The 21,755-nt window shown below is 47.5% G+C and overlaps 1 protein-coding gene across 2 annotated transcripts in view; it reads left to right on the top strand.

Moving 5' to 3' along the window:
* The window catches only part of FAM13A (family with sequence similarity 13 member A), a 501,662-nt gene that overhangs the window by 41,914 nt on the left and 437,993 nt on the right, over positions 1-21,755 (top strand). The window contains exon 2 of one of the 2 annotated variants that reach the window (XM_030190686.1): positions 9,114-9,297. In XM_030190686.1, the coding sequence (XP_030046546.1) occupies positions 9,114-9,297 (184 nt within the window). Of the gene's footprint in view, positions 1-9,030; positions 9,298-21,755 lie in introns of those variants that run through there. The other variant, XM_030190687.1, reaches the window with a different exon arrangement.

Genomic DNA, 21,755 nt, shown 5'->3' with positions numbered 1-21,755 from the left:
CTTATCGTTTTCTTTTGCTGCTTGGACATGGGAAGGATTCTGGTCAAGTACTTGGAGGTCACCAATGACTTTCGACACTCAGATCATCTTTTTGTAAGAAAGGGGATCGGGCCTCTAAGGTGATGGTGGTGCATTGGCTGAAGAAAGCCATCGCTTCTGCTTTAAGCTAGCAGGCAAGTCTCCTCCACCATTGTTGAGGGCATACTCAACTAAGGCACAGGGAAAGGCGTAGGCGATCTCTGTCGGAGACTTGATAGTTGGCCACGTGGTCCTCTGTTTGCATGTTCTCAAAGCATTACAAACTGGACATGTTGGCACTTGGGGATGCAACTTTTGGGGCCTCAGTGTTGAATGCTGGGGTCTCCGGGGCCCTCTGTACTTGAGGACTGCTCTGATAACATCCCACAAGTCCCTGGATTGATCTGTGGGACACTATGGAAAGAAAATTTAGTCCTTACCTGTTAATTTTCTTACCATCAGTTCTAAGAGATCAATCCAGAGCCCCCACTGATATTTGTTCTGGGTTTATGTGCAGTCTGGTTGAAGCGGATGGCAGAGTATGAGCTTTGCTGAGGGCCCTGCACCTCAGCGCTTCCTGTTGTGAGGTGGTTGTTTTCTTCTCCTGGGGGGGGAGGTGGTGTTTTCCTTTCCCAGGTTGAGCTGCTGCTTGTTCTTCTTGAGTGAAAAAAAAAAAGGAATGAAAAATATAATTGCCTAGTGGGTGAGCGTGGCTAGAGGACATATTGGTGTCCTTAATGGAGGCAAGAGATTATTGTGTTCAGTGGTTTTTGTCACTGCGTTAGAGAGTGACACAGGGACAAAGATTCATCACCATTCCCTCCCTGCAACTAAAACTTTTTTCCGTCCCCACCCCATCCCCGCAGTCAAGCGGACTTTGTAATCTTATCCCCTCACAGTTTCTGCATTCTCCATTCCCGTCCCATCAACATCCCCACAGTCTTAATTTTCTTCCAGCATCTCCTCGCTGAAAGGAAGTTTTTATGCTTCCCACCCTCCCCTCACCCCTTCCTGCATCTTCTCTTCTCCTCTCTGTCTGTCACTCTCGCTGCTCCTGCGAGGAAGTGTCTTGGTGGTAAACTTTTTCCACGTTATAATGATAGATCTGACAATGTCCCAAACTATATTCAAACACATTGAAATTTTCTTTTAGCCTTCCACAATCTGTAACATAACATAGTAGATGACGGCAGATACCTTTGCATAACTTTATCCTGGAAATCTTTCAACAGCAACTTGTTTGGCATGTTTTGATCTTTGCTTGAAACTTACTTCGTACAACAAAACATATTGATTCTTCATCTCAGAGTATCTGAATCGGTTCAGCCACTGTAATTGGATACAGGTGGGCTCTGTCTAATATGGAAACAAAAAGAGAGAGAGAGTAGAAGGCACCAATGATGAGTTCTCAGGATAGCCAACAAGGCTCAATTTATTCAAAATAGTCGAATCATATATACAAAACAGTCTTAAAATGCCATATACAGGATGCGTTTGACATACAAATTCTAGCACAGGCCTTGTTTTGGCAGAACGAGTCTTCATCAGGGGTCCTCATGAGAAAATTTTAAAAAATGAACTGAAAATCTTAAAATATACATAAAAACAAAAGAAAAATAACATACATAATAACTTGAATGGATACTCCATAAAGACGTGAAAAAAAAAAAACTAAACAGGGAAGATGTGCGACATGAAGTGACTAGAAAACATATGTTGCGGACAAACAAGAAAAAGAATGACTATAAAAAGAAGATAATACAAAAAGGAAATGATGCAAAGCCAGAAATTAGAAACCAAAATATGTGCATAAACAGAGGGAAACAGAAAAAGTGTGTCAAAGGGTTATACACATATATTTCAAAGAACAAGTGAAAATGACAATATAGAGCCATGCAGAAACATCATTGTAGTGAGAGAATTGTAGTTTGTCTGTCTAATATGGGTCTTGTTAAGGTAGTTTTCGGAAATTGTGTTAATTTGAGTTTGCTGTGAGAAAGGATGTGAAGACTTAAGCAATCCATTCTTTTGTTTCTTAATTACCTTTTGAATATATATATATTTTTTACATTTGTAAGTGTAGCCAGAAGAAATTTGTTAGGTGCCTGCCTCTTTAACAAGGAAAATATGTAGTTTATTTACAAGTATTTGATCTACCGCCCATCACATAAACAAAGTAACTATCTAGGCAGTTGACAATAAATAAAAAAAAAAAAAAAAGGAAGGACCGGAGGGGGGAGGAGGGTGAAAGGTAGAGAGAGAGAGAGAGAGAGAGAGAGAGAGAGAGAAAAGCCTTTTGGAAGGGATGTTAGATAAGTTTGCTAAAAGAGCCAGGTTTTGAGCAGTTTCTTGAAGTTGGTGTAAGATGATTCCAGTCTAAGAGAATGGGGCAGTGAGTTCTATATAGTTTGGGCCCAATGAAACAGAATGCTAGAGTCCAGGTGCAGGACAGAAAGAGGGGGAAACGAGAGAAGAAATTGCTGCGAGGGATCATAAGGTGGATGACAGCATGTAGAGGGTTAAGAGACAGTGAAGATAAGTAGGCAAGGAAGAAAGATGGTCTTTAAAGACCAATGTTAAAATCTTAAATTTTATTTCGGCGGATATGGGTAGCCAGTATTGTGCAATGAGAATGGTCAAAGCGATGAGACTTATAAAGTAATTTCATGGCAGCAGATTGTACTAACTGCAGATGTTTAAGAGCAGTGAAGGGGAGGCTAGCTTATCGGGGTTGCAGTAATCAAGTTGAATAATGACAAGACTAAGGAGGATGGAGCGAATGGCAGGAAGGGGCAAGACAGAACAGACAGCATGAATGTGATGTAAAGCAAAAAATGATGAATGAAGGACTGAATCTATTTGTGATTTAAATGTCAATTTGGAGTTGAATATGAAGCTAAGAATTTTCACCGAGTCTTTAAATGGGAGAGGTTTGGTTGTCAATGGTAGGTGATGAAGGAGTGAATGAACCAGGGTTGGGGGAATGTATGGTCTCATATTTAGCAGTGTTGAGAGAGCTTTTTGCCCATGACCAGGAAGAGATTTGATGCAGCGAGGTAAGAAGTGGGAACTCAGTAAAGAATCTGGTGTAGCCATATGATCGGATACGAGTGTGCAGAGATGCTCCTACTTTTTTTCAACATCTTATTGATCCTCGAAGAACCCCTAATGTTAAGGGGAATAACACAATAGAACAGAGCATCTAAAACAGAGGGTCCATGTGGATGGGGGAGAATGAGTTCAGGGCCTAATAGGTAGGTGCCTGCCTCCTCTCTCGCCTCTAATGCTGATGCTCTCTTTAGAGACAATTATGTCTTTCTAATTAACACTGACATCTGAGTTAAGGGACTCCAAAATATAATCTCTGTTCTCTAGGCTCTATATATATACATTAGAGGATCCACTTGTTCTACTCCCAAGTGCAAATATATAAAAGTATTTAGGAAAATTATATTAAATGGAAAGTTGGGGATGCACCAGGTTTTCAGATTTTTTTTGTTCTGTCACACTGCTGCGTTCTCAAATTGCAGGGTTGGGATGCACCTGAGTGTTCGGTCCATTCTTATAAGCTGGAGCGCAGAGATACCAAGGTGCTAATTTTTAAAGTACATAGACTGTGGAGGGGCATAATTGAACAGGGACAGCCATCTCTAAAGGCGCCCATCTCTAAGGACGTCCCGGTGAAGGGGTGGGGAAACTCGTATTATTGAAACAAGATGGGCGTCCATTTTTCATTTCGATAATACGGTCGGGGACGCCCAAATCCCAACATTTAGGTCAACCTTAGAGATGGTCGTCCCCGGTTTTCGGCGATAATGGAAACCGAGGACGCCCATCTCAGAAACGACCAAATCCAAGCCATTTGGGCGTGGGAGGAGCTAGCATTCATAGTGCACTGGACCCCTTCACATGCCAGGATACTAACCGGGCATCCTAAGGAGCACTGCAGTGGACTTCACAAATTGCTCCCAGGTGTATGGCTCCCTTACCTTGGGTGCTGAGACCCCCAACCCCCCCCCAAAAACCCACTCCCCACAACTGTACACCACTACCATAGCCCTAAAGGGTGAAGGGAGACACCTGTATGTGGGTACAGTGAGTTTCGGGTGGGTTTTGAAGGGCTCCCATTTACCACCACAAGTGTAACAGGTAGAGGGCGATGGGCCTGGGTCTGCCTGGCTGAAGTGCACTGCACCCACTAAAACTGCTCCACGGACCTGCATACTGCTGTCAGGGAGCTGGGTATGACATTTGAGGCTGGCAAAAAAAATTTTTAATTTTTTTTTTTTTTTAGGGTGGGAGGGGGTTTGTTGAGCACTGGGGCAGTAAGGGGAGGTCATCCCCGATTCCCTGCGGTGGTCATCTGGTCAGTTCGGGCACCATTTTGAGGCTTGGTCGTGAAAAAAAAATGGACCAAGTAAAGTCAGCCAAGTGCTCGTCAGGGACGCCCTTCTTTTTTCCATTATCGGCCGAGGACACCCATCTGTTAAGCATGCCCCAGTCCCGCCTTCGCTATGCCTCCGACATGCCCCCGGGAGCTTTGGTCATCCCCGCAATGGAAAGCAGTTGAGGGCGCCCAAAATTGGCTTTCGATTATTCCGGTTTGGGCGACCCTGAGAGAAGGACGCCTATCTCCCGATTTGTGTCGGAAGATGGGCGCCCTTCTCTTTCGAAAATAAGCCTGATAGTAACCTATGTAACTTTGTAAGTCTGCGTGCTTTGAAAATGAGCTTCCAAGTAACTCAGTTCCAGGCTGGAGATTTTGGAACAGCCCAGGTTTTGAACTTACATCCCAAAACAGTGTGAGATTTGTAGTGCCTAATTCCTACCCATTGAAATCAATGCTACAAGTCCCATAATGCACCTTGATAGGATGGTCAGAAATCCAGGACTGTCCAAAAATGTCCAGCCTGCAACTGAGTAACTTGGTGTCTCTGAGTGTTAAAGAGAACTTTTATCTTACTTTACCACAGATAGGATCCTCTCCTCTTCACAGACCTCTTCTACTTTCTCCCTTGTTTCAGTGTGCTGCTGTTCCAGGCTAGCTGGCTTGCATGTGACTGCTTCCTTTCTTGTGTGACTATATTGTTCACAATAGGACGCAGCACCATGGTTGTTCTGTGCCTCACCTGTGGGCTCAGACAGCCTTTCTTTACTTCCCCAAACTTTTTGTGAAAGGAGATCCTGGACACTGGCTTGCCTGGTCCTTTCATAGTTCTCTCCAAATTTGTGGAGATGGCTCCTCCTGTCCAGTAAGGAACTAGACTACTCTAGAATGTTTCTCATAGAAGCTATGGGAAGCACATGGTGGTGTCCTGCTACAGTGTGGAGTATAGTGCGTGAAACAAACCATTTAGTGCATTTTGTAGTGGAGGGTTATCTAATGGTTAGTGCAGTGGGCTGAGAACCAGTCTCAATTCCACTTCAGCTACTTGTGAACAGTGGGCAAGCCATTTAACCCTTCGTTCCCACAGGTACAGGAAAAAAAACCCTTAGATTGTGAGCTAACTAGGGAAAGGGAAAATATCTACTGTACCTGTATATGTAATATGTAAACTGCTTTGGTTGTAGCACATAAAGGTTGTGTATCAAGAATCTAATGAACAGGAAAAAAAATTTTGAATTGTATTTGTTAGAATCAGAATGTGATAAAATGTCAAGGGTGTGGTCAAGGCACTGTATTTCCAAACTTTTGAATTAGCTGTATTACAGAGTCATTAAACATCTGCTGGGTTACTTGCTGATAGGAAATGTACCAAAATTTTGGTCTACCGCTTGTCTCCCTAAGAAAACCCCAAAATATTTAGCCGCTGCTGCCATCAGCTGCTGTTCCTCCACCTTCCTACCTGCATGCAGGAGACACTCCTTTCCTTCATGTTCAGATGCTGCTGCAGGTCCTTTTCCAGCTACTCTCCACCTCATGCTGCTGCTTTCTCCTGCATGCTCCATCTTCTGCCTCTTCAGTCTTCAAACTCCCCATCTTATGCTGCTGGTGCCATTTTTAAGGTTCTCTTCCTTCTCCTTGCCACTGATATTAAACCAATAAATATACCACTCACTCAACAGTACAGACAGGGGGGCCCACACCTGACCTTCTTTGTGGCCGCTGAGTTCTTCTACACTCCCCCCCCCCATACCTGAAAATGGGGTTTACTGACGCCCTCATTTTTATTGTGGTTTCTGTCAGCGGCTCGTCTAAACATGCTGCCTGCCTGCCTACCTCCCACCCCACATTTGTATTCATCTTTTCTTGCTAGCAACTTTCCAGATGGAACCAAAACCAACGTACTTCTAAAAATGGCCTTGCTGGAGCATTATGACATTACTTTTACTCAGCAACCCTTGGAACAGAAAGCACAATACTGTACAAAGAAATCCACGATTTGGGGGGAGGAGGGAGGAAATAGCTCCAGGAGCATTTTTTTTTTTGTTACAAGCTAGACACCAAGGCAGATTCTAAGTATCCACACGATCTACTGAAAGATCAGAGCCTATTAACATGATGGTGAAGTTATACAATCATTTTAGCAGAGAAATTTGTGACCCCCTGCCTATGTTGCATTTCAGGTTCACAAACATCCTTTTTTTTTAGCCTAGTTTGCTACAGGGAATCTGCTGTTGTAACTTGTAAGATTGATGTATATTGCTTCCCCCCCTCCACCCTACTCCAAGTGTATCTGTTTTTTCCCCCACTTAATAAGTATTCAATAGTTTATCCAGAAAGTTGACTTAGAAGAAAAAAAAAATCCTACAGGTAATAGAGCTCAGTGATTCCAGGCTCACATTTTCATGTGTATCATACTATTACCTGACTAGAATCCCTGCTTTCTCTTTCCTAGAGGATAGGCATACCCAACTTTGACCCTGGAAGGCCACAAACGATTCCAGTTTGTAATTTCCACAGCGAATAAGCATGAGTACAATCTGTGTGCATTGCGTCTATTATTATTATTATTAGCATTTGTATAGTGCTACCAGACGCACGCAGCGCTGAACACCTGATACAAAGAGACAGTCCCTGCTCAAAAGAACTTACAATCTAAATAATACAGACAGACAAGACAGTTACGGGTGAGGGACGTAATGGGTGAGAAGGAAGGAAAGAAGGGACAAGGGGAGGGCAATTGAGTAATGGCTAGGAGCTAAAAAGCAGCAGTGAAAAGGTGGGTTTTCACAGTGCCGTAGCGAGGGCTGCTGACACCCGGGGCGGTTCGCCGCTCCACCCCCCCGGGTGCAGCACGGCGCACGCAAGTACCCCCCCCCACCCAGAGCACGCACCCCCCCCGAGCGCATTCTTACCAAGGGGGACGGGCGGGAGGGCCACTCCACCCCTAGTGCACGTCGCTGGGAGCTGCGTCGGCTCCGCTGATTCCCTGCTCTCTCTGCCCCGGAACAGGAAGTAACCTGTTCCGGGGCACAGAGAGCAGGGAACCAACGGAGCCGACACCCCCCAACGGCGTGCACCTGGGGTGGACCCGCCCCACCACCCCCCCCCCTTCCTACGCCACTGGGTTTTCAGCATAGATTTGAAAACAGGTAGAGATGGAGCTAGACGTATAGGTCCAGGAAGTCTATTCCAGGCATAAGGTGCCGCGAGAGAAAAGGAGCGAAGTCTGGAGTTAGCAGTGGAGGAGAAGGGGGACGACGAGAGATTTGTCCAGTATGCCTCTATCGTATGCAGATATATCCATGGTGGGCTTAACCATTAGGCAAGACTAGACAGCTGCCTAGGATGGCAGTTTCCAGGGGAGGGGTGAGCAGGGCAGCAAAAAAAGCTGCAGTCAAACCAATATAATTATGTTCTAACAGTCACATACTTTTTCTCACAGGAAGAGTGGCAGTTTTCAGATTGCCGTTTAGCCATTAATACATCAATATCCTTATGTGTGTGTATAGATACACAAGTTTTAAATCTATGATGTCCAATTTTGGCATTTTTACAGGATTGTTGTGTGGGAGGAGGAGTGGTGTTGGGATGTTCATGAATATTTAATTTTATTATCGAGATGTAAGGGGGACTATGAGTCTGAAAATGAATCAGGGGTAAGGAGCACAAGACTGAAGGTTTCTCTAGGGTGCTTAATATAGATTTGCATTGGCCAGAACTATATTTCATGCATATTTATTTTGAAAATCTATACTGGTTTGCTCTGCTCCAAGGCTGGATTTGAAGATCTCTGCAATGAAGAAACAGTTCAGTTGAAATCTCAGGGAGACTTGAGCACATTTTGATCTCAAGAAGCGTTCTGGAAGCTGTCCTACTGGTTGACCCAAAGCATTTGTGAAGCTGTTCCTGTGATCACACAGCAGACTTCATTAATTTCCTAGTTTCCTGTTGGGAAAAGCCACGTCTGATTTTCTTGCTTTGCAAAATTCACACAGCAAACGTCATACTGTAGAAACTTTTGTGGAAACAAGACACCATGAAATGTTCACACATCTTGCAGTCCGCAGCTGCCCTGTCTATGGGCTGATATGTGTCCTATCCCCAAATCTATGGCTTTCCTCTTATGAATATATATAAATAAAGGTTAATAAATAAAACAAAAAAAGAATATAAGGTGAGTTTTATTGGACTGACTTAATACGTTTTCTGACATGCATTTGAGATCTAAAGCCTCCCTTCTCAGGTCATGACAGAGTTGTGTCCTCCTCAGCCTTTGTTTCATCAGGTTAGCGGCTGTGGTCCTTGGTTCTCAAACTGTGAAGTTTCTGGCCTTTGAGAGCTAGTGCAAAAACATATACGTTAGTCCAATAAAAAAAATCATTTTATTTTCTTTTTGTGTTTTGCTCTATTTCATGAAGGGGCACTGTGCCTGCAGAGTTGCTGCTGGTGCTTACCCTTGTGGCGGGGCTTGCCTAGTAGATATCCAGTTTCTCTTCCTAGCCATGAGTCAGGGCTGACAGGCGAGCTCCTCCTACCAGCTGGAGCTCTTCCGTGAGAGCGGCTGGCCTGCAGCCTCCTCAGGGAAGACGGGGCTCTGCTATGGAGTGAGAGGCAGGGAACGCTGACTGACATGCCACAGCAGTCTGTAGCCATGCAGCCTCCCGTTGTAAGCCTGGCTGACTGCTCTCTCTTCCTCTGCTCCTTTAAGCAAAGCAAGACGGCAGTGAAGCTGAAGGAAGACATGAAGAAGATAGCGGCCCAACGCAGTTGCACAGGAAGCAGGAAAGTGTTTGGAATTTCTCTCCTGGAACTGCAGCAGCAGCAGAGACTGGCACAGAATGGCATTCCCAATGTGGTGTGCGATGTTGTGGAGTACCTGAAGACCAGCAATGGTAAGTAAGCTGCCTGCTGCTTGCCTTTTTAGAGCAGCATTGGGTGTGTTGGAGAAGAGTGTTTTATCTGCTATCTCCCATTCTTTAATTTAAAATTTTCCCTGTTTTATTTGTGTGTGTGTTTCTGTTTTAAGTTAGAAACTAAGGAAGTTATTTTAGAAGGCATTTACACATGTAAAGTGCTACTTTACATGCAAATAGGCATTCACAGGTAAGTAGTGATTTTAGAAAAGCCACTACTTACATGTGTATATCCACAGCATACACAGAATTCAAGGGGGCATGCTCTGGGCTTACTTAGACTTTTATAAATGGAGTACATCATGTCAAAACATTCCAAAGGAGAATAAAAGAATTGTTATTTTATTCTCATTTGGAGTCTATAGCATCAGCCTCTCTGTATTTAAAATTCTCCATCAACATTTACATCTCTCCTGAATTGCACACAAGCGTGAGCAAACTGCTTGTTTCAACCTGGGGTTTTGTAAAAAAAACAAAAAACATAACCTGAAATAAACCCTCCAAATTTGAGGTTTAGAACTGGGCTCCTTAATTGGTTCCTCTTGTATGTCTAGTTTTACAAACTCTGGTACTTACACATGTATGTCGTAAAATCAGTACTTCCTTAGAGCCCTGTTTACTAAGGTGCATTAGTGTTTTTAGCTCGTACATGGTTAACATGCGTTAAAAATGTTAATGCTTAGTAAACAGGGCCCTTAGTGTCCAGGCTGGATCATCCTGACTAGTGGGTTATCGCCACCTACCAGCAGATGAAGGTAGAGAAACTAGAGCCCAACCAAACCCAGGATCTTCAGTTTCTTCTAGTAGAGTGATGTGGTAGCCGCGTTAGTCCACTTTTAAAGGTAATCAATACAAGTAAAATCAAACATATAAACGGCAAGTGACCGACTCACCTGCAGATGCGCAGTAGAGACTTCCCTCTCTGTCCTGCCCTCGAGTCAAGACGTGATGACGTCAGAGGGCAGAACAGAGAGGGAAACGGAGTTGGAGTCACTGTCGGACGCTGCCGCCTGGAAACGAACATCGCGTGCACCAACCTCCCCCCAATCCCCGCCGCCGCTCTCGCCCTCCTCCGCATCGGGCTCCCTGCACTGACCTGACAGCGCCTCTCACCTCCGTGTGGAAGCACTGCAGGCAGCAGCGGAGAGATCTGCTGCCAGTAGCGCTTTCACATGGAGGTGAGAGGCGCTGTCAGGTCAGTGCAGGGGGCCTGGCACGGAGGGGGGAGGGAGCGGCGGCGAGGAGGGTAGCTGGAAATTTCACCCGTTTTTACGGGCTTAACGGCTAGTATAGAAAAGAAAATAAGATGATACCTTTTTTATTGGACTAACTTAAAACATTTTTATATTAGCTTTCTAAAGTAACCCTGCTTCTTCAGACCAGAGATACTGAAACCAAATCTGCAGCTGAAACTGACTGCTCTGTTTTGGCAGAAATCGAAACTGTAAATGAAACTCACTCCCCTCCCTCCCCCCCCCCCCCCCCCCCCCGACTTCCTCACCTGACAAAAAAAGGCCACTTCCCCTGTGATCATTTCCCCCACCCATCCCACCCTTTGGCCCTCCACAAGCCTATCTTAGGTAGGCCTGATGGTCAAGTGGCTTCATGGGGCAGGAATTACAGGGGTGGGGGGGGGGGGGTTGATCATGAGGGAGGGAAAAGTTTTTGGTTTTAGCCAAAAATGGACAGGCATTTTCATTTGAAACTTGAACCTAGATTTCGGTCCAGTTTCGGAACCGAAACCAAAATTCAGTTGGCCTGTAAGGGAAACTGACTTCACAGCGACATCCCCAAGGTCTGCTTGGAGTCCAGGGTGGTGCGCATCTTCTTGCATTTGGTGGCCCCCACAGTAATGGGCCAAAGGTGGCTCTGTCTGCATCATAGTACTGCAGATGCAGTGTCCAAGGAGTTTCTCAGTCAACTGCCTTTCAGGGGGAGGTTTCTGGAGAAGCCGGTTAAGGACATAGGGGGATGCTCATCCTCTCTGGCTCCCCAAATTATGCCAGAACACAGCATGTCCCTTCAGCCAAGGCCTGCTCGTAGGGCTTGGGGGATACTTCCATTTAGACAAGCATCAGTCTTGGTTGGCTCTGGGACATGACTCTCTTTCATGACCCCAACAGAGCTGGAGAGTCAGGCTCCAGAGCTTCCCAATGGACCTCTCAATGGCTTGAATAGGAGCAGACTGTCTCTCTTCAGCCATGAGTGGGCTCGTATCACCAGTGGCTTCTCAAGGTAGTCAGATGGAGCTATGCTCTGATGTTGGCTTGTTCAGTGCCTGAAGCTTTCATGGTTTAATGGTTTAGCCCTGTTGCTCAGTGGTAAAGTGGCAGGCAGTCATTCTCACTCTATACCACTTTCTAGATCTGGGAGCAGTAGAGCCAGTATTGCTTGGACAATACTCCCATTTATTTCTTGTTCCCAAAGAAAGGGGGATCATTTTGGCCAATCCTGGACCTCAAAGGGATAAATGCCTGCCTCAAGGCCCCGCACTTTTGAATGGAGATACTCCCGCTTGGTTATCACCTCAGTCTGCCTAAGCGAGTTCTTGACCTCCCTGGACCTTTTAGAAGCCTATCTCCATATTCCAATCAGGGTGGAACACAATTGCTACCACCATTTTTGTATCCTGGGTTTCCACTTCACTTTCAATTTTGAGCCCATCCCTTTGATCTGGTGACTGCCCCTCACACCTTCTCCAATATCATGTTGGTGGCTCATCTGGGTTACCAGAGCATTCAAATTCATCCTTACCTGGACAGTTGACTGGTCTGGGCTAATTCTGTAGTGGACTCCGTAGCAGTCACATCTCATGTCATCCTACTTTTGGAGTGCTTGGGCTGGGTGATGAATCGGGCATAGTCATTTGTCCCCTCCCAGACATGAAATACCTGAGGCTTCTCTTCGATACAGCTTTGGGAGTGGTCTTTCTCATGGAACAGCGCATAAGCAAGTTGCAGGCCCAGAAGCACAGCCTCTACAGTCTGAAGGCCCCTTGGGTCTGGAACTCCTAAGTTTTTCAGCTCCATGGCGGCAACCCTGGAAATGGTACCCTGTGCTCAGGCCCATATGCGTCCTCTTCTGGTGGCCCGCTTGTCTCATTCGGCACTGGTGTCACAGGACATTGATCTGAAGAAGAAGGATTATTTTCGAAAGCTAATCAAAAGATGTTTAGCCCAATAAAAAAGGTATCATCTTATTTTCTTTTCTATATTTTGATATATTTCTATTTATTACATTTAAAAGTGGACTAACACGACTTCCACACCACTTTACATAAAATAGCTGGGAAATCTTGACTGTCCTGACTTGCATGTCCCTTTTCTGACCTATATTGCCTATGAAAATGGGGCTTTAAATGTACAAGGTATAAGAAGTGGTATATCAAGTTGTGAGAGGAATGTGCGGTTCCCATGGTAAAATGTTAGGTTGAGTGTGCCAATGATAAAGCAATGAATTAATCATTTTTATTTCCTTAAATCTAATTCTTATTTCTTGCCATCAGTCATAAATCTGTGCTGCACAGCTAAGGATTGTCAAGGCTGGCTAGACCACTAGGATACCAGGCAACCACCTAGAACAGCACAATTTGTGGAGGGCAGCACTGGGGTGGCAGTCAGTATGTCAATAAGACAGAAGATTGATCGTGGTTGGCATGGGATCTCGAATATCCACACATGCTGGGTCCCACCCCTCTGAATTTCCTGTTTTGGAGGGGGGTGGGACCTGGCAGGCCTTGAGCACTTGCGCATGCCCAAGGCTTTGAACCAACCATGATGCCACCCTGGAGGGGGTACAGAAGAGAAACAACTGAAAGCCTCGGAAGGGTGAAGGGGCAGTGATGGACACCTGGGGAAGGGAAGGTAGGGAAGGAGAGAAATACTGGACACTTCAGGAGTGGGGGAGGTTGGGAAGGAAAGATGCTAGACTACTGAGAGGAAGGGAAGGGGAGATACTGGATATGGGGGTGGGGGAGGCCTTTAGCTGCCCCTTGGTGGGGAGGCAAAGAGCTGAAAGTTCATCTACAGTGGCAGATACTCTTGAACCAGCCCAGTTATTTAAAAAGAAACTAAGCAAATGGGTGATGTACTCACTGTCTAGAATACGTCTTCTCTAAGTCCTGAATTTAAGGCTGGTCAACTGGTGCTTCTTACAGCTCCCTTTTCTGTCATTGCATTGGAGCCAGGATAGATGAAACTCTTTTGCAAGTCCGAGTCTCAATGCTGCCTTTTGTGAGAGCGATCTGAAACCCAGTTGTGATGAAATGCATAATTGAATAGTGCTGTGCTTCCTTTGCAAGTAGATACAGCTTTAAAAGCAGAATTTCAGCTCTTTCTACAGCAGTTCCGCATTACAGAATTTACCTCCTGTCTTGGGAAACCAGTCCTGTCCACTTGGCCTCATCCATAATCCAACAGTTTCCTGCTGCCATTGGTCTACATCTGCCTGTCCCCACCCCCTTAGCTACTTCTTGGATAAAGTATTATGACATTATGTGTTGGCTGGAGTGGTAGGGTGGGGAGACTTGTTTCAGCAATGAGAACTGGCAAGTTTGGGGGGGTGGTTCAAATGCAAAAGAAATTAGGAAGGAGAAGAGGGGCATAGAATAAGGAAGCAGAAAGATATACTGGAGGCTAACGAGAAGAGAGAGAATGAGAGGAAACCAGAGGATAGACTAGGTGATAGAGTGGAGAAGTCTTGACAGAAAGGAAAAGAAGACAGACCATAAGGAGGGAAGAGAGATAGAAACCAGAGAAGTAAGCAGGAAAGACTGGGGTAGAAGGAAGATGAGGGTGGAAAGAGATAGATGATAGAGCAGAGGGGGAAGAAGGATGGTGGGGAGGAGGTGAATGGCATGGAAAGGAGGAGAGATTGGTGGACTGGGAAAACAGGCAAATGAGAGGAAAAGCAAAACGTTTGAGATCGGGAGAAAGGCAAAGGAAGATTGAAAAGAAGAGGGAGCATAAAGGAAGTGTGAGAAAAAAAGAATGAAAAATAAAAATAGCAGAGAAATTGAAATGACAGTCTGGGAGCCTTACATTCAGAATGCCTGATAGAGCATGGAGTGTGATAATCAATAAACTTGATTTCTAAGTAATAGGACAGTGCTTACTCTCCTTGAGGATTGCCTGGAGGAAGGGAAAAGAGGGGAAGTTTCTTTATGAGAGGCTGAGTTGGAGATTTCTGAGGGTGTATTGTTTAAGCTGTTACCAAAAACAGAACGATTTGTCCTATCAGGTATTTTTACTCTAGGATTTTACTGTGAGACTATAGCTTTGTTTTGTTGTAATATTGTTCAATTAAATTGTTTAAACAAAAAAAACCAAAATGGATGTGCTGTTATGGTTTATGGTTTATTATTGGGTGGCATTAAAAGAAAAGGCTTGGAAGGCAGAGTGAACTGCGGAGGCCACATGAGCATAGAGGCCTGTGCTGAATGTGGAGTACAGAAGGGGTGAAAGAATAAGGTGTATAAACCTTACTTGGCAGCTCAAATTAAACATTTGGTGGATTTGAAGGTGGGTCAGAATAAGCATGTGGTGCAGACAGAGCAAGTGTTGATAAAGGGAAGAGTGTTACAGGAAGTATTATGGTGTGGTAGTCGCTATATAAGAAGGAACTGTGATAATCCATTCTAAAGCATTACCTTACAGTGTGGGAGGAGTTGTTAGCGCACATAGGTTTAAAATGTAAAATGTTTGATTAGTTAATGGGTTCAGATTTTAATAAGATGGTGAGTAGGTGGGCCCAGAAGGGGTTTTTAGGTTTCAATAGTTAGTGTGTGTGTGTGTGGGGGGGGGGGGGGGGGGGGGAATTTAGATCCTTTAGGGCCCTGTTTACTAAGCCGCACTGTACATGCACTATCATTTTTAGAGCGCATTAAAGCTAGAGACACCCATAGGAATATATGGGTGTCTCTAGCGTTAGCATGCGCTAAAAACGCTAGCATGCCTTATTGTCTTGCGGGCCTAGTATGGGACTGCTATGGATTCAGTTCATGATGAAGAGGGATATATATGTTGAGAGAGGGTGAGGGGGGTAAGGGTTTTCCACTTTGGTGGGATATGTTAGTATTCCATATCATCAAGCTGATCAATCCATAGACTGGTGGGTTGTGTCCATCTACCAGCAGGTGGAGATAGAGAGCAAACTTTTGCCTCCCTATATGTGGTCATGTGCTGCCGGAAACTCCCCAGTATGTTCTCTATCTCAGCAGGTGGTGGTCACACACAGCAGCAGCTCTGGCTAGGCCTCCAAGCCTAATTTTTAGGTTTTGTTGAGTGCCTGGGGTTGAGGGCTCTTTTGAGCAAGTGCAAACCTGGTGGTGCCAGGTCCCTCCTTTTCTCCCCCCCTCCCGCTGGCTCCGTTAAAAAAAAAAAAAAAAAAATTTTTGAACGTCTTTAAAGGCGTTTATTTCGACGTTTATTTAAACGTTTATTGCAGCTACTCACTGGGACACCAGGTCGTTACAGCTCGGAGCGGCAAGCAGGTAATTTTTACCTTTTTATAGCGGGCAGGGGGTTCCCCGATTCTTCTCCTCGTGGCATATGGCGTCGGAGGGCGAGGGCGCAAAGGGTCGCTCCCCGGATCGCTTGAGCGCTTCTAGAGGGGATGCGGGGGTTTTAAAGCCTGATTCGCCCTTGTTGGGTGACAGTTTCGTGACCGATGAATGTCCCGGTCCTTCCTCCGGCGTGGCGGTTTTTCCCGCCATAAACGCCCATCCCCCGCTCCTCGCCTCCGCCATCTTGGCCGGCCACGCGGCTCGGACGGCTTCTTCGTGGGCCGCCCTTGAGGTGGGAGACATTAATGCCATGAACGCCCTTAATTTGGGCGACGGCACAAAAGCGGCTAAAGTTAAGCGCCGTTCTTCCCGCGTGGCTCCTTTGCGGAGTGTCGCGCCGGACGCCATTTTGGATGCGCAGCATGTCTCTCCCCCGCTCTTGCGAGCGCCGGTTGAGGGTGCGTCTAGGGCAACCAGGCTGCGGAAGTGCACAGTCTGGGGGGTTTCTCCCCCGGGTTTGTTTTGCTGCTGCATCAGGCCTTCCTCATGCAAAACGCTGCCCCTGCTCCCTTGTCTGGTAAAGAGGTTGAGGTTCCCAGAGGTAAACGCCCTCGGGTTGATTCCCAGGCCTTGGAGGACTTTGTCTCCTCCGATGTAGATGACGGCAGCGTGTCTGAGGTCTCCCAACGGTCCTTTGCGGATTCCTTGGAGGAGACGGATCCCCGCTCGGATGGAGCGGATGACCCCTCTGCAGCGCGGCTTTTTAGCCCAGAGGATTTGCCCAACCTGTTGATACAGGCCATGGACACTTTGAAGATTTCCTCTCCGGAGGACGTCTCTTCCTCAGCCCCTGTTGGCTCTGCCATTATGCTGGGGACGAAGCGCCCGCCTAGAACCTTCCACGTGCATGATGCCATGCACACCTTAATTTCGGCTCAATGGGATGTCCCGGAAGCGAGCCTTAAAGTGGCTAGGGCTATGTCCCGCCTCTATCCTTTGGCTGTGAGTGAACGTGAGGCCTATCTGTGGCCTACCGTGGATTCTTTAATCACTGCGGTGACTAAGAAAACGGCGTTGCCGGTGGAAGGTGGCACGGCCCTAAAGGACGCCCAAGACAGAAGATTGGAGGCGGCCTTAAGGTCGTCCTTTGAGGCGGCTGCTTTAAGTTTGCAGGCCTTAGTTTGTGGCTCCTATGTGGCCAGGGCGTGCCTGACTATGGTGCAGCGGGCTTCCCCCTCGGATCATTCCTTGAGGGCTGATTGGCCGGCCCTGGAATCGGGCTTAGCCTATTTGGCAGACTTGCTGTGTGATGTCTTGAGGGCCTCAGCGAAAGGCATGGCTCAGACAATCTCTGCGCGGCGGTGGCTTTGGCTGAAACATTGGTCTGCTGACCACGCCTCTAAATCCCGCCTGGCTAGATTGCCTTTTAAAGGCAAGCTGCTCTTTGGGGTCGAGCTGGACAAAATCGTGACCGATCTCGGCACGTCTAAGGGCAAAAAATTACCAGAGGTCAGGGCTCGGGCTAGTACTCGTCCCGGTACCTCCAGAGGACGGTTGCAGGAAGCCCGTCGGTACCGCCCGGGCAAGTCGGGTTCCTCTGCCCCCTCTTCCTTCAAGAGGAATTTCTCCCCCGAGCAGCATTCCTTTTGCAGAGACCGCCGTCCCGGAGGTGCTTCCTCCGGTCCTCCCCCAGGGTCTCGTACCCAATGACGGGGCCTTGGTCCACGCCCCAGTGCAGATTGGAGGACGGCTGTCCTCGTTTCTGGGCGAGTGGACCACAATAACTTCAGACGCGTGGGTGCTGGAAGTCATCAGAGACGGCTACAAGCTAGAGTTCTGCCGACCCTTAAAAGACGGGTTTGTACTCTCTCCCTGCAAGTCTCCGGTCAAAGCTGTGGCAGTGCAGCAGACCTTGGACAATCTGATCCGCCTGGGCGCGGTCGTTCCGGTGCCAGAAAGTCAGCTTGGCAAGGGACGTTACTCCATTTACTTTGTGGTACCAAAGAAAGGAGGTTCTGTCCGGCCTATCCTCGACCTCAAAGGGGTCAATCGGGCCTTGAAAGTGCGGCACTTTCGCATGGAGACTCTCCGCTCTGTTATAGCGGCAGTGAAGGCAGGAGAGTTCTTGGCTTCCTTGGACATCAAGGAAGCGTACCTGCATATTCCCATCTGGCCTCCTCATCAACGCTTTCTGCGTTTTGCAGTCCTGGGACGACACTTCCAGTTCAGAGCCCTCCCATTCGGGTTGGCTACTGCTCCGCGGACCTTTTCCAAAGTAATGGTGGTCATCGCGGCCTTCCTACGAAAGGAAGGGGTACAAGTCCATCCTTATCTGGACGACTGGTTGATCCGAGCCCCCTCTTATGCAGAGTGCGGCAAAGCTGTGGACCGGGTAGTTGCTCTTTTGAGCTCCCTGGGATGGATCATCAACTGGGAGAAGAGCCAGCTGCGCCCGACTCAGTCCCTGGAGTACCTGGGAGTTCGATTCGACACCCAAGTGGGCAGAGTGTTCCTGCCAGACAATCGGATTGTCAAACTTCAGGCTCAGGTGGACCAGTTCCTAGTAGCCTCTCCTCTTCGGGCTTGGGACTATGTGCAGCTGTTGGGCTCTATGACGGCCACGATGGAAGTAGTGCCCTGGGCCAGGGCTCATATGAGACCACTTCAACACTCTTTGCTGCAGCGCTGGACTCCGATGTCGGAGGATTATGCTGTGCGCCTTCCCTTGGACCCAGCAGTGCGCAAGGCGCTGAGCTGGTGGATGCAGACAGACAAGTTGTCTGCGGGAATGCCTCTGGTGACCCCAGAGTGGATTGTCGTCACGACGGACGCCTCTTTGTCGGGCTGGGGAGCCCACTGCTTGGGAAGGACAGCGCAGGGGCTCTGGTCTCCTGCAGAGGCAAAGTGGTCTATCAACCTCCTGGAACTCAGAGCCATTCGGTTGGCGCTTTTGGAGTTCATCCCGGTACTGGTGTTGAAGCCTGTACGGGTCCTGTCGGACAATGCCACGGCTGTGGCCTATGTCAACCGCCAGGGAGGTACCAAGAGCGCCCCTCTAGCCAAGGAGGCTATGAATCTTTGCCAGTGGGCGGAAGCGAACCTGGAGCAGCTTTCAGCGGCCCACATTGCCGGAGTCATGAATGTTAAGGCGGACTTTCTCAGTCGCCATACCTTGGAGCCCGGAGAGTGGCAGCTATCTGCTCAGGCGTTCTTGGACATCACGAAGTGCTGGGGCCAGCCGAGCCTAGATCTGATGGCGTCATCGGCCAATTGCCAAGTGCCGCGTTTTTTCAGCAGAGGACGGAACCCTCGATCCCTGGGAGTAGATGCTCTTCTCCAACAGTGGCCGACACAAGAGCTCCTCTATGTGTTCCCGCCCTGGCCCATGTTGGGCAGGGTGCTAGACCGGGTGGCAAAGCATCCCGGCAGGGTAATCCTGGTGGGTCCGGATTGGCCCAGACGTCCCTGGTATGCGGACTTGGTCAGGCTCTCAGTCGACGATCCTCTGCGGCTGCCAGTGGAGCAGGGCCTGTTACATCAGGGTCCCGTGGTGATGGAGGATCCCTCCCCCTTTGGTCTTACGGCCTGGCTATTGAGCGGCAGCGTCTGAGGAAGAAGGGCTTCTCAGACAAGGTCATCGCCACTATGCTGAGAGCGAGGAAGCGCTCTACTTCTACTGCTTACGCCAGGGTTTGGCGTATCTTTGCAGCGTGGTGTGAAGCAGGCTCACTTTCTCCCTTCACTGCTCCAATTTCTTCAGTGTTGGCGTTCCTGCAAGAAGGTCTGGAGAAAGGCCTGTCGCTCAGTTCCCTTAAAGTCCAGGTAGCGGCTCTGGCTTGCTTCAGGGGCCGCCTGAAGGGTGCTTCCCTGGCTTCGCAGCCAGATGTGGTGCGCTTTCTCAAGGGAGTAATCACCTGCGCCCTCCTCTGCACTCAGTGGTGCCTGCGTGGAATCTCAACCTGGTGCTAAGAGCATTGCAGAAGCCGCCTTTTGAACCCTTGTCGAGGGCATCTCTGAAAGACCTGACGTTGAAAGCGGTCTTTTTTGGTGGCTATCACTTCAGCCAGAAGAGTTTCCGAGCTCCAGGCGCTCTCATGTCGAGAGCCTTTTCTGCAGTTCACTGAGGCAGGAGTGACTATTCGCACAGTGCCTTCCTTCCTGCCCAAGATTGTTTCTCGCTTCCATGTGAATCAGCAGCTCTATCTCCCTTCCTTTCGTAGGGAGGACTACCCAGAGGAGTACTCTGCTCTTAAATATCTGGATGTGAGACGAGTCATCATCAGATACTTGGAAGTGACCAATGATTTCCGGAAATCGGATCATCTGTTTGTCCTGGTTGCAGGTCCTCGTAAGGGTCTGCAGGCTGCTAAGCCTACAGTGGCAAGATGGGTCAAGGAAGCCATTGCAGCGGCTTATGTGGCCGCGGGGAAGGTGCCGCCTATCCAGCTGAAGGCTCACTCCACGAGAGCTCAGGCGGCCTCGATGGCAGAGGCCGGATCCGTCTCCTTGGAAGAGATATGCAAGGCGGCAACTTGGGCTTCGGCTCATACATTCTCCAAGCATTACCGTTTGACTGTGGCTGCACGGGCGGAGGCCCGGTTTGGAGCTTCAGTGTTGAGGTCAGGGATTTCACTGTCCCGCCCTGGGTGAGTACTGCTTCGGTACATCCCACCAGTCTATGGATTGATCAGCTTGATGATATGGAAGGTAAAATTATGTATCATACCTGATAATTTTCTTTCCATTAATCATAGCTGATCAATCCATAGCCCCTCCCAGATATCTGTACTGTTTTTATTCTGGTTGCATTTCAGGTTCAAGTTTAGTCTTCAGTTACTTCAGAAAGACTTCGTGTTCAAGTTTTTTCACTTGGATTCTTCAAGAGTTGAGACGAGTTTGTGTTACAGTGAGCTGCTGCATTCCTCTCCCCTCCGTTTTACGGGGCTGGATTGAGACTTAAAATTCTGCCGGCACTCCCTCCCGCTTCGTGCGGTTGTAGGGCAGCTTTGTACCCCTCCCGCTTCGGCGGTGTTAGGGTCAGTCAGCTCCTCCCGCGGTTGCGGTTGCAGGATAAGCCAGATCCCCCCGCATCGGCGGGTGTGGTGTCCCTCCCCCGCTCCGCGGGGATGAGCTGGACGGATTCCCCTCCCCCACTTGTGTGGGGATGAGCTGGGTTAATTCCCCTCCCCCGTTTCGGCGGTGGTGAGCTGGGCAGAGTGTCCCTTCGTGGGTGTAATTCTCTAAGTGCTGAGTCCTGCGGATGGAGCTTTGATATCAACATACTGAGGAGTTTCCGGCAGCACATGACCACATATAGGGAGGCAAAAGTTTGCTTTCTATCTCCACCTGCTGGTAGATGGACACAACCCACCAGTCTATGGATTGATCAGCTATGATTAATGGAAAGAAAATTATCAGGTATGATACATAATTTTACCTTAAGTAAGGAGCTATCACATAGGTTTCTCAGGGGGAGAATAAGGCATCTACAAGGTTTGAGTGCATAGGAGAGAGGTATGGGAAGGAACTTGAAGAGTAGTGGAAAAGAATATTTAAAGAAGTGAGTAAAACTTCTATTTGTGACTCTTTAATAGAGAATGCATATAAGATCTTGTATCGTTGGTATTTTGCCGTATTTCGGCAATAGGCCTGTGTCAGGGGTCTATTAATAAAAATATATATAATCACCTATTTAAAAAGAACTACAACATATAAATCAGTACAGTTAAGAGCTACAAAAATATTGCAAAATTAAAATCATAAAAATATATACAAACATGCATGTACACCACGTGTTAAATTGACAAATGGAATGTCGAAGTCAAATGAAAAGATAACCACATATATTAGTGCTTTAAAAAGGCATGAAGTTTACCAGTTAATGTGTGTTCCAAATCATACAGAAATTCTTTAAAATCAGTGAGTAATGAAATCC

Source organism: Microcaecilia unicolor, chromosome 2, assembly GCF_901765095.1.
Source record: "Microcaecilia unicolor chromosome 2, aMicUni1.1, whole genome shotgun sequence".
NCBI classification, from domain to species: domain Eukaryota; kingdom Metazoa; phylum Chordata; class Amphibia; order Gymnophiona; family Siphonopidae; genus Microcaecilia; species Microcaecilia unicolor.
Note: the sequence above shows the minus strand (reverse complement) of the source record. Positions and strands in the feature narration are given on the sequence as shown.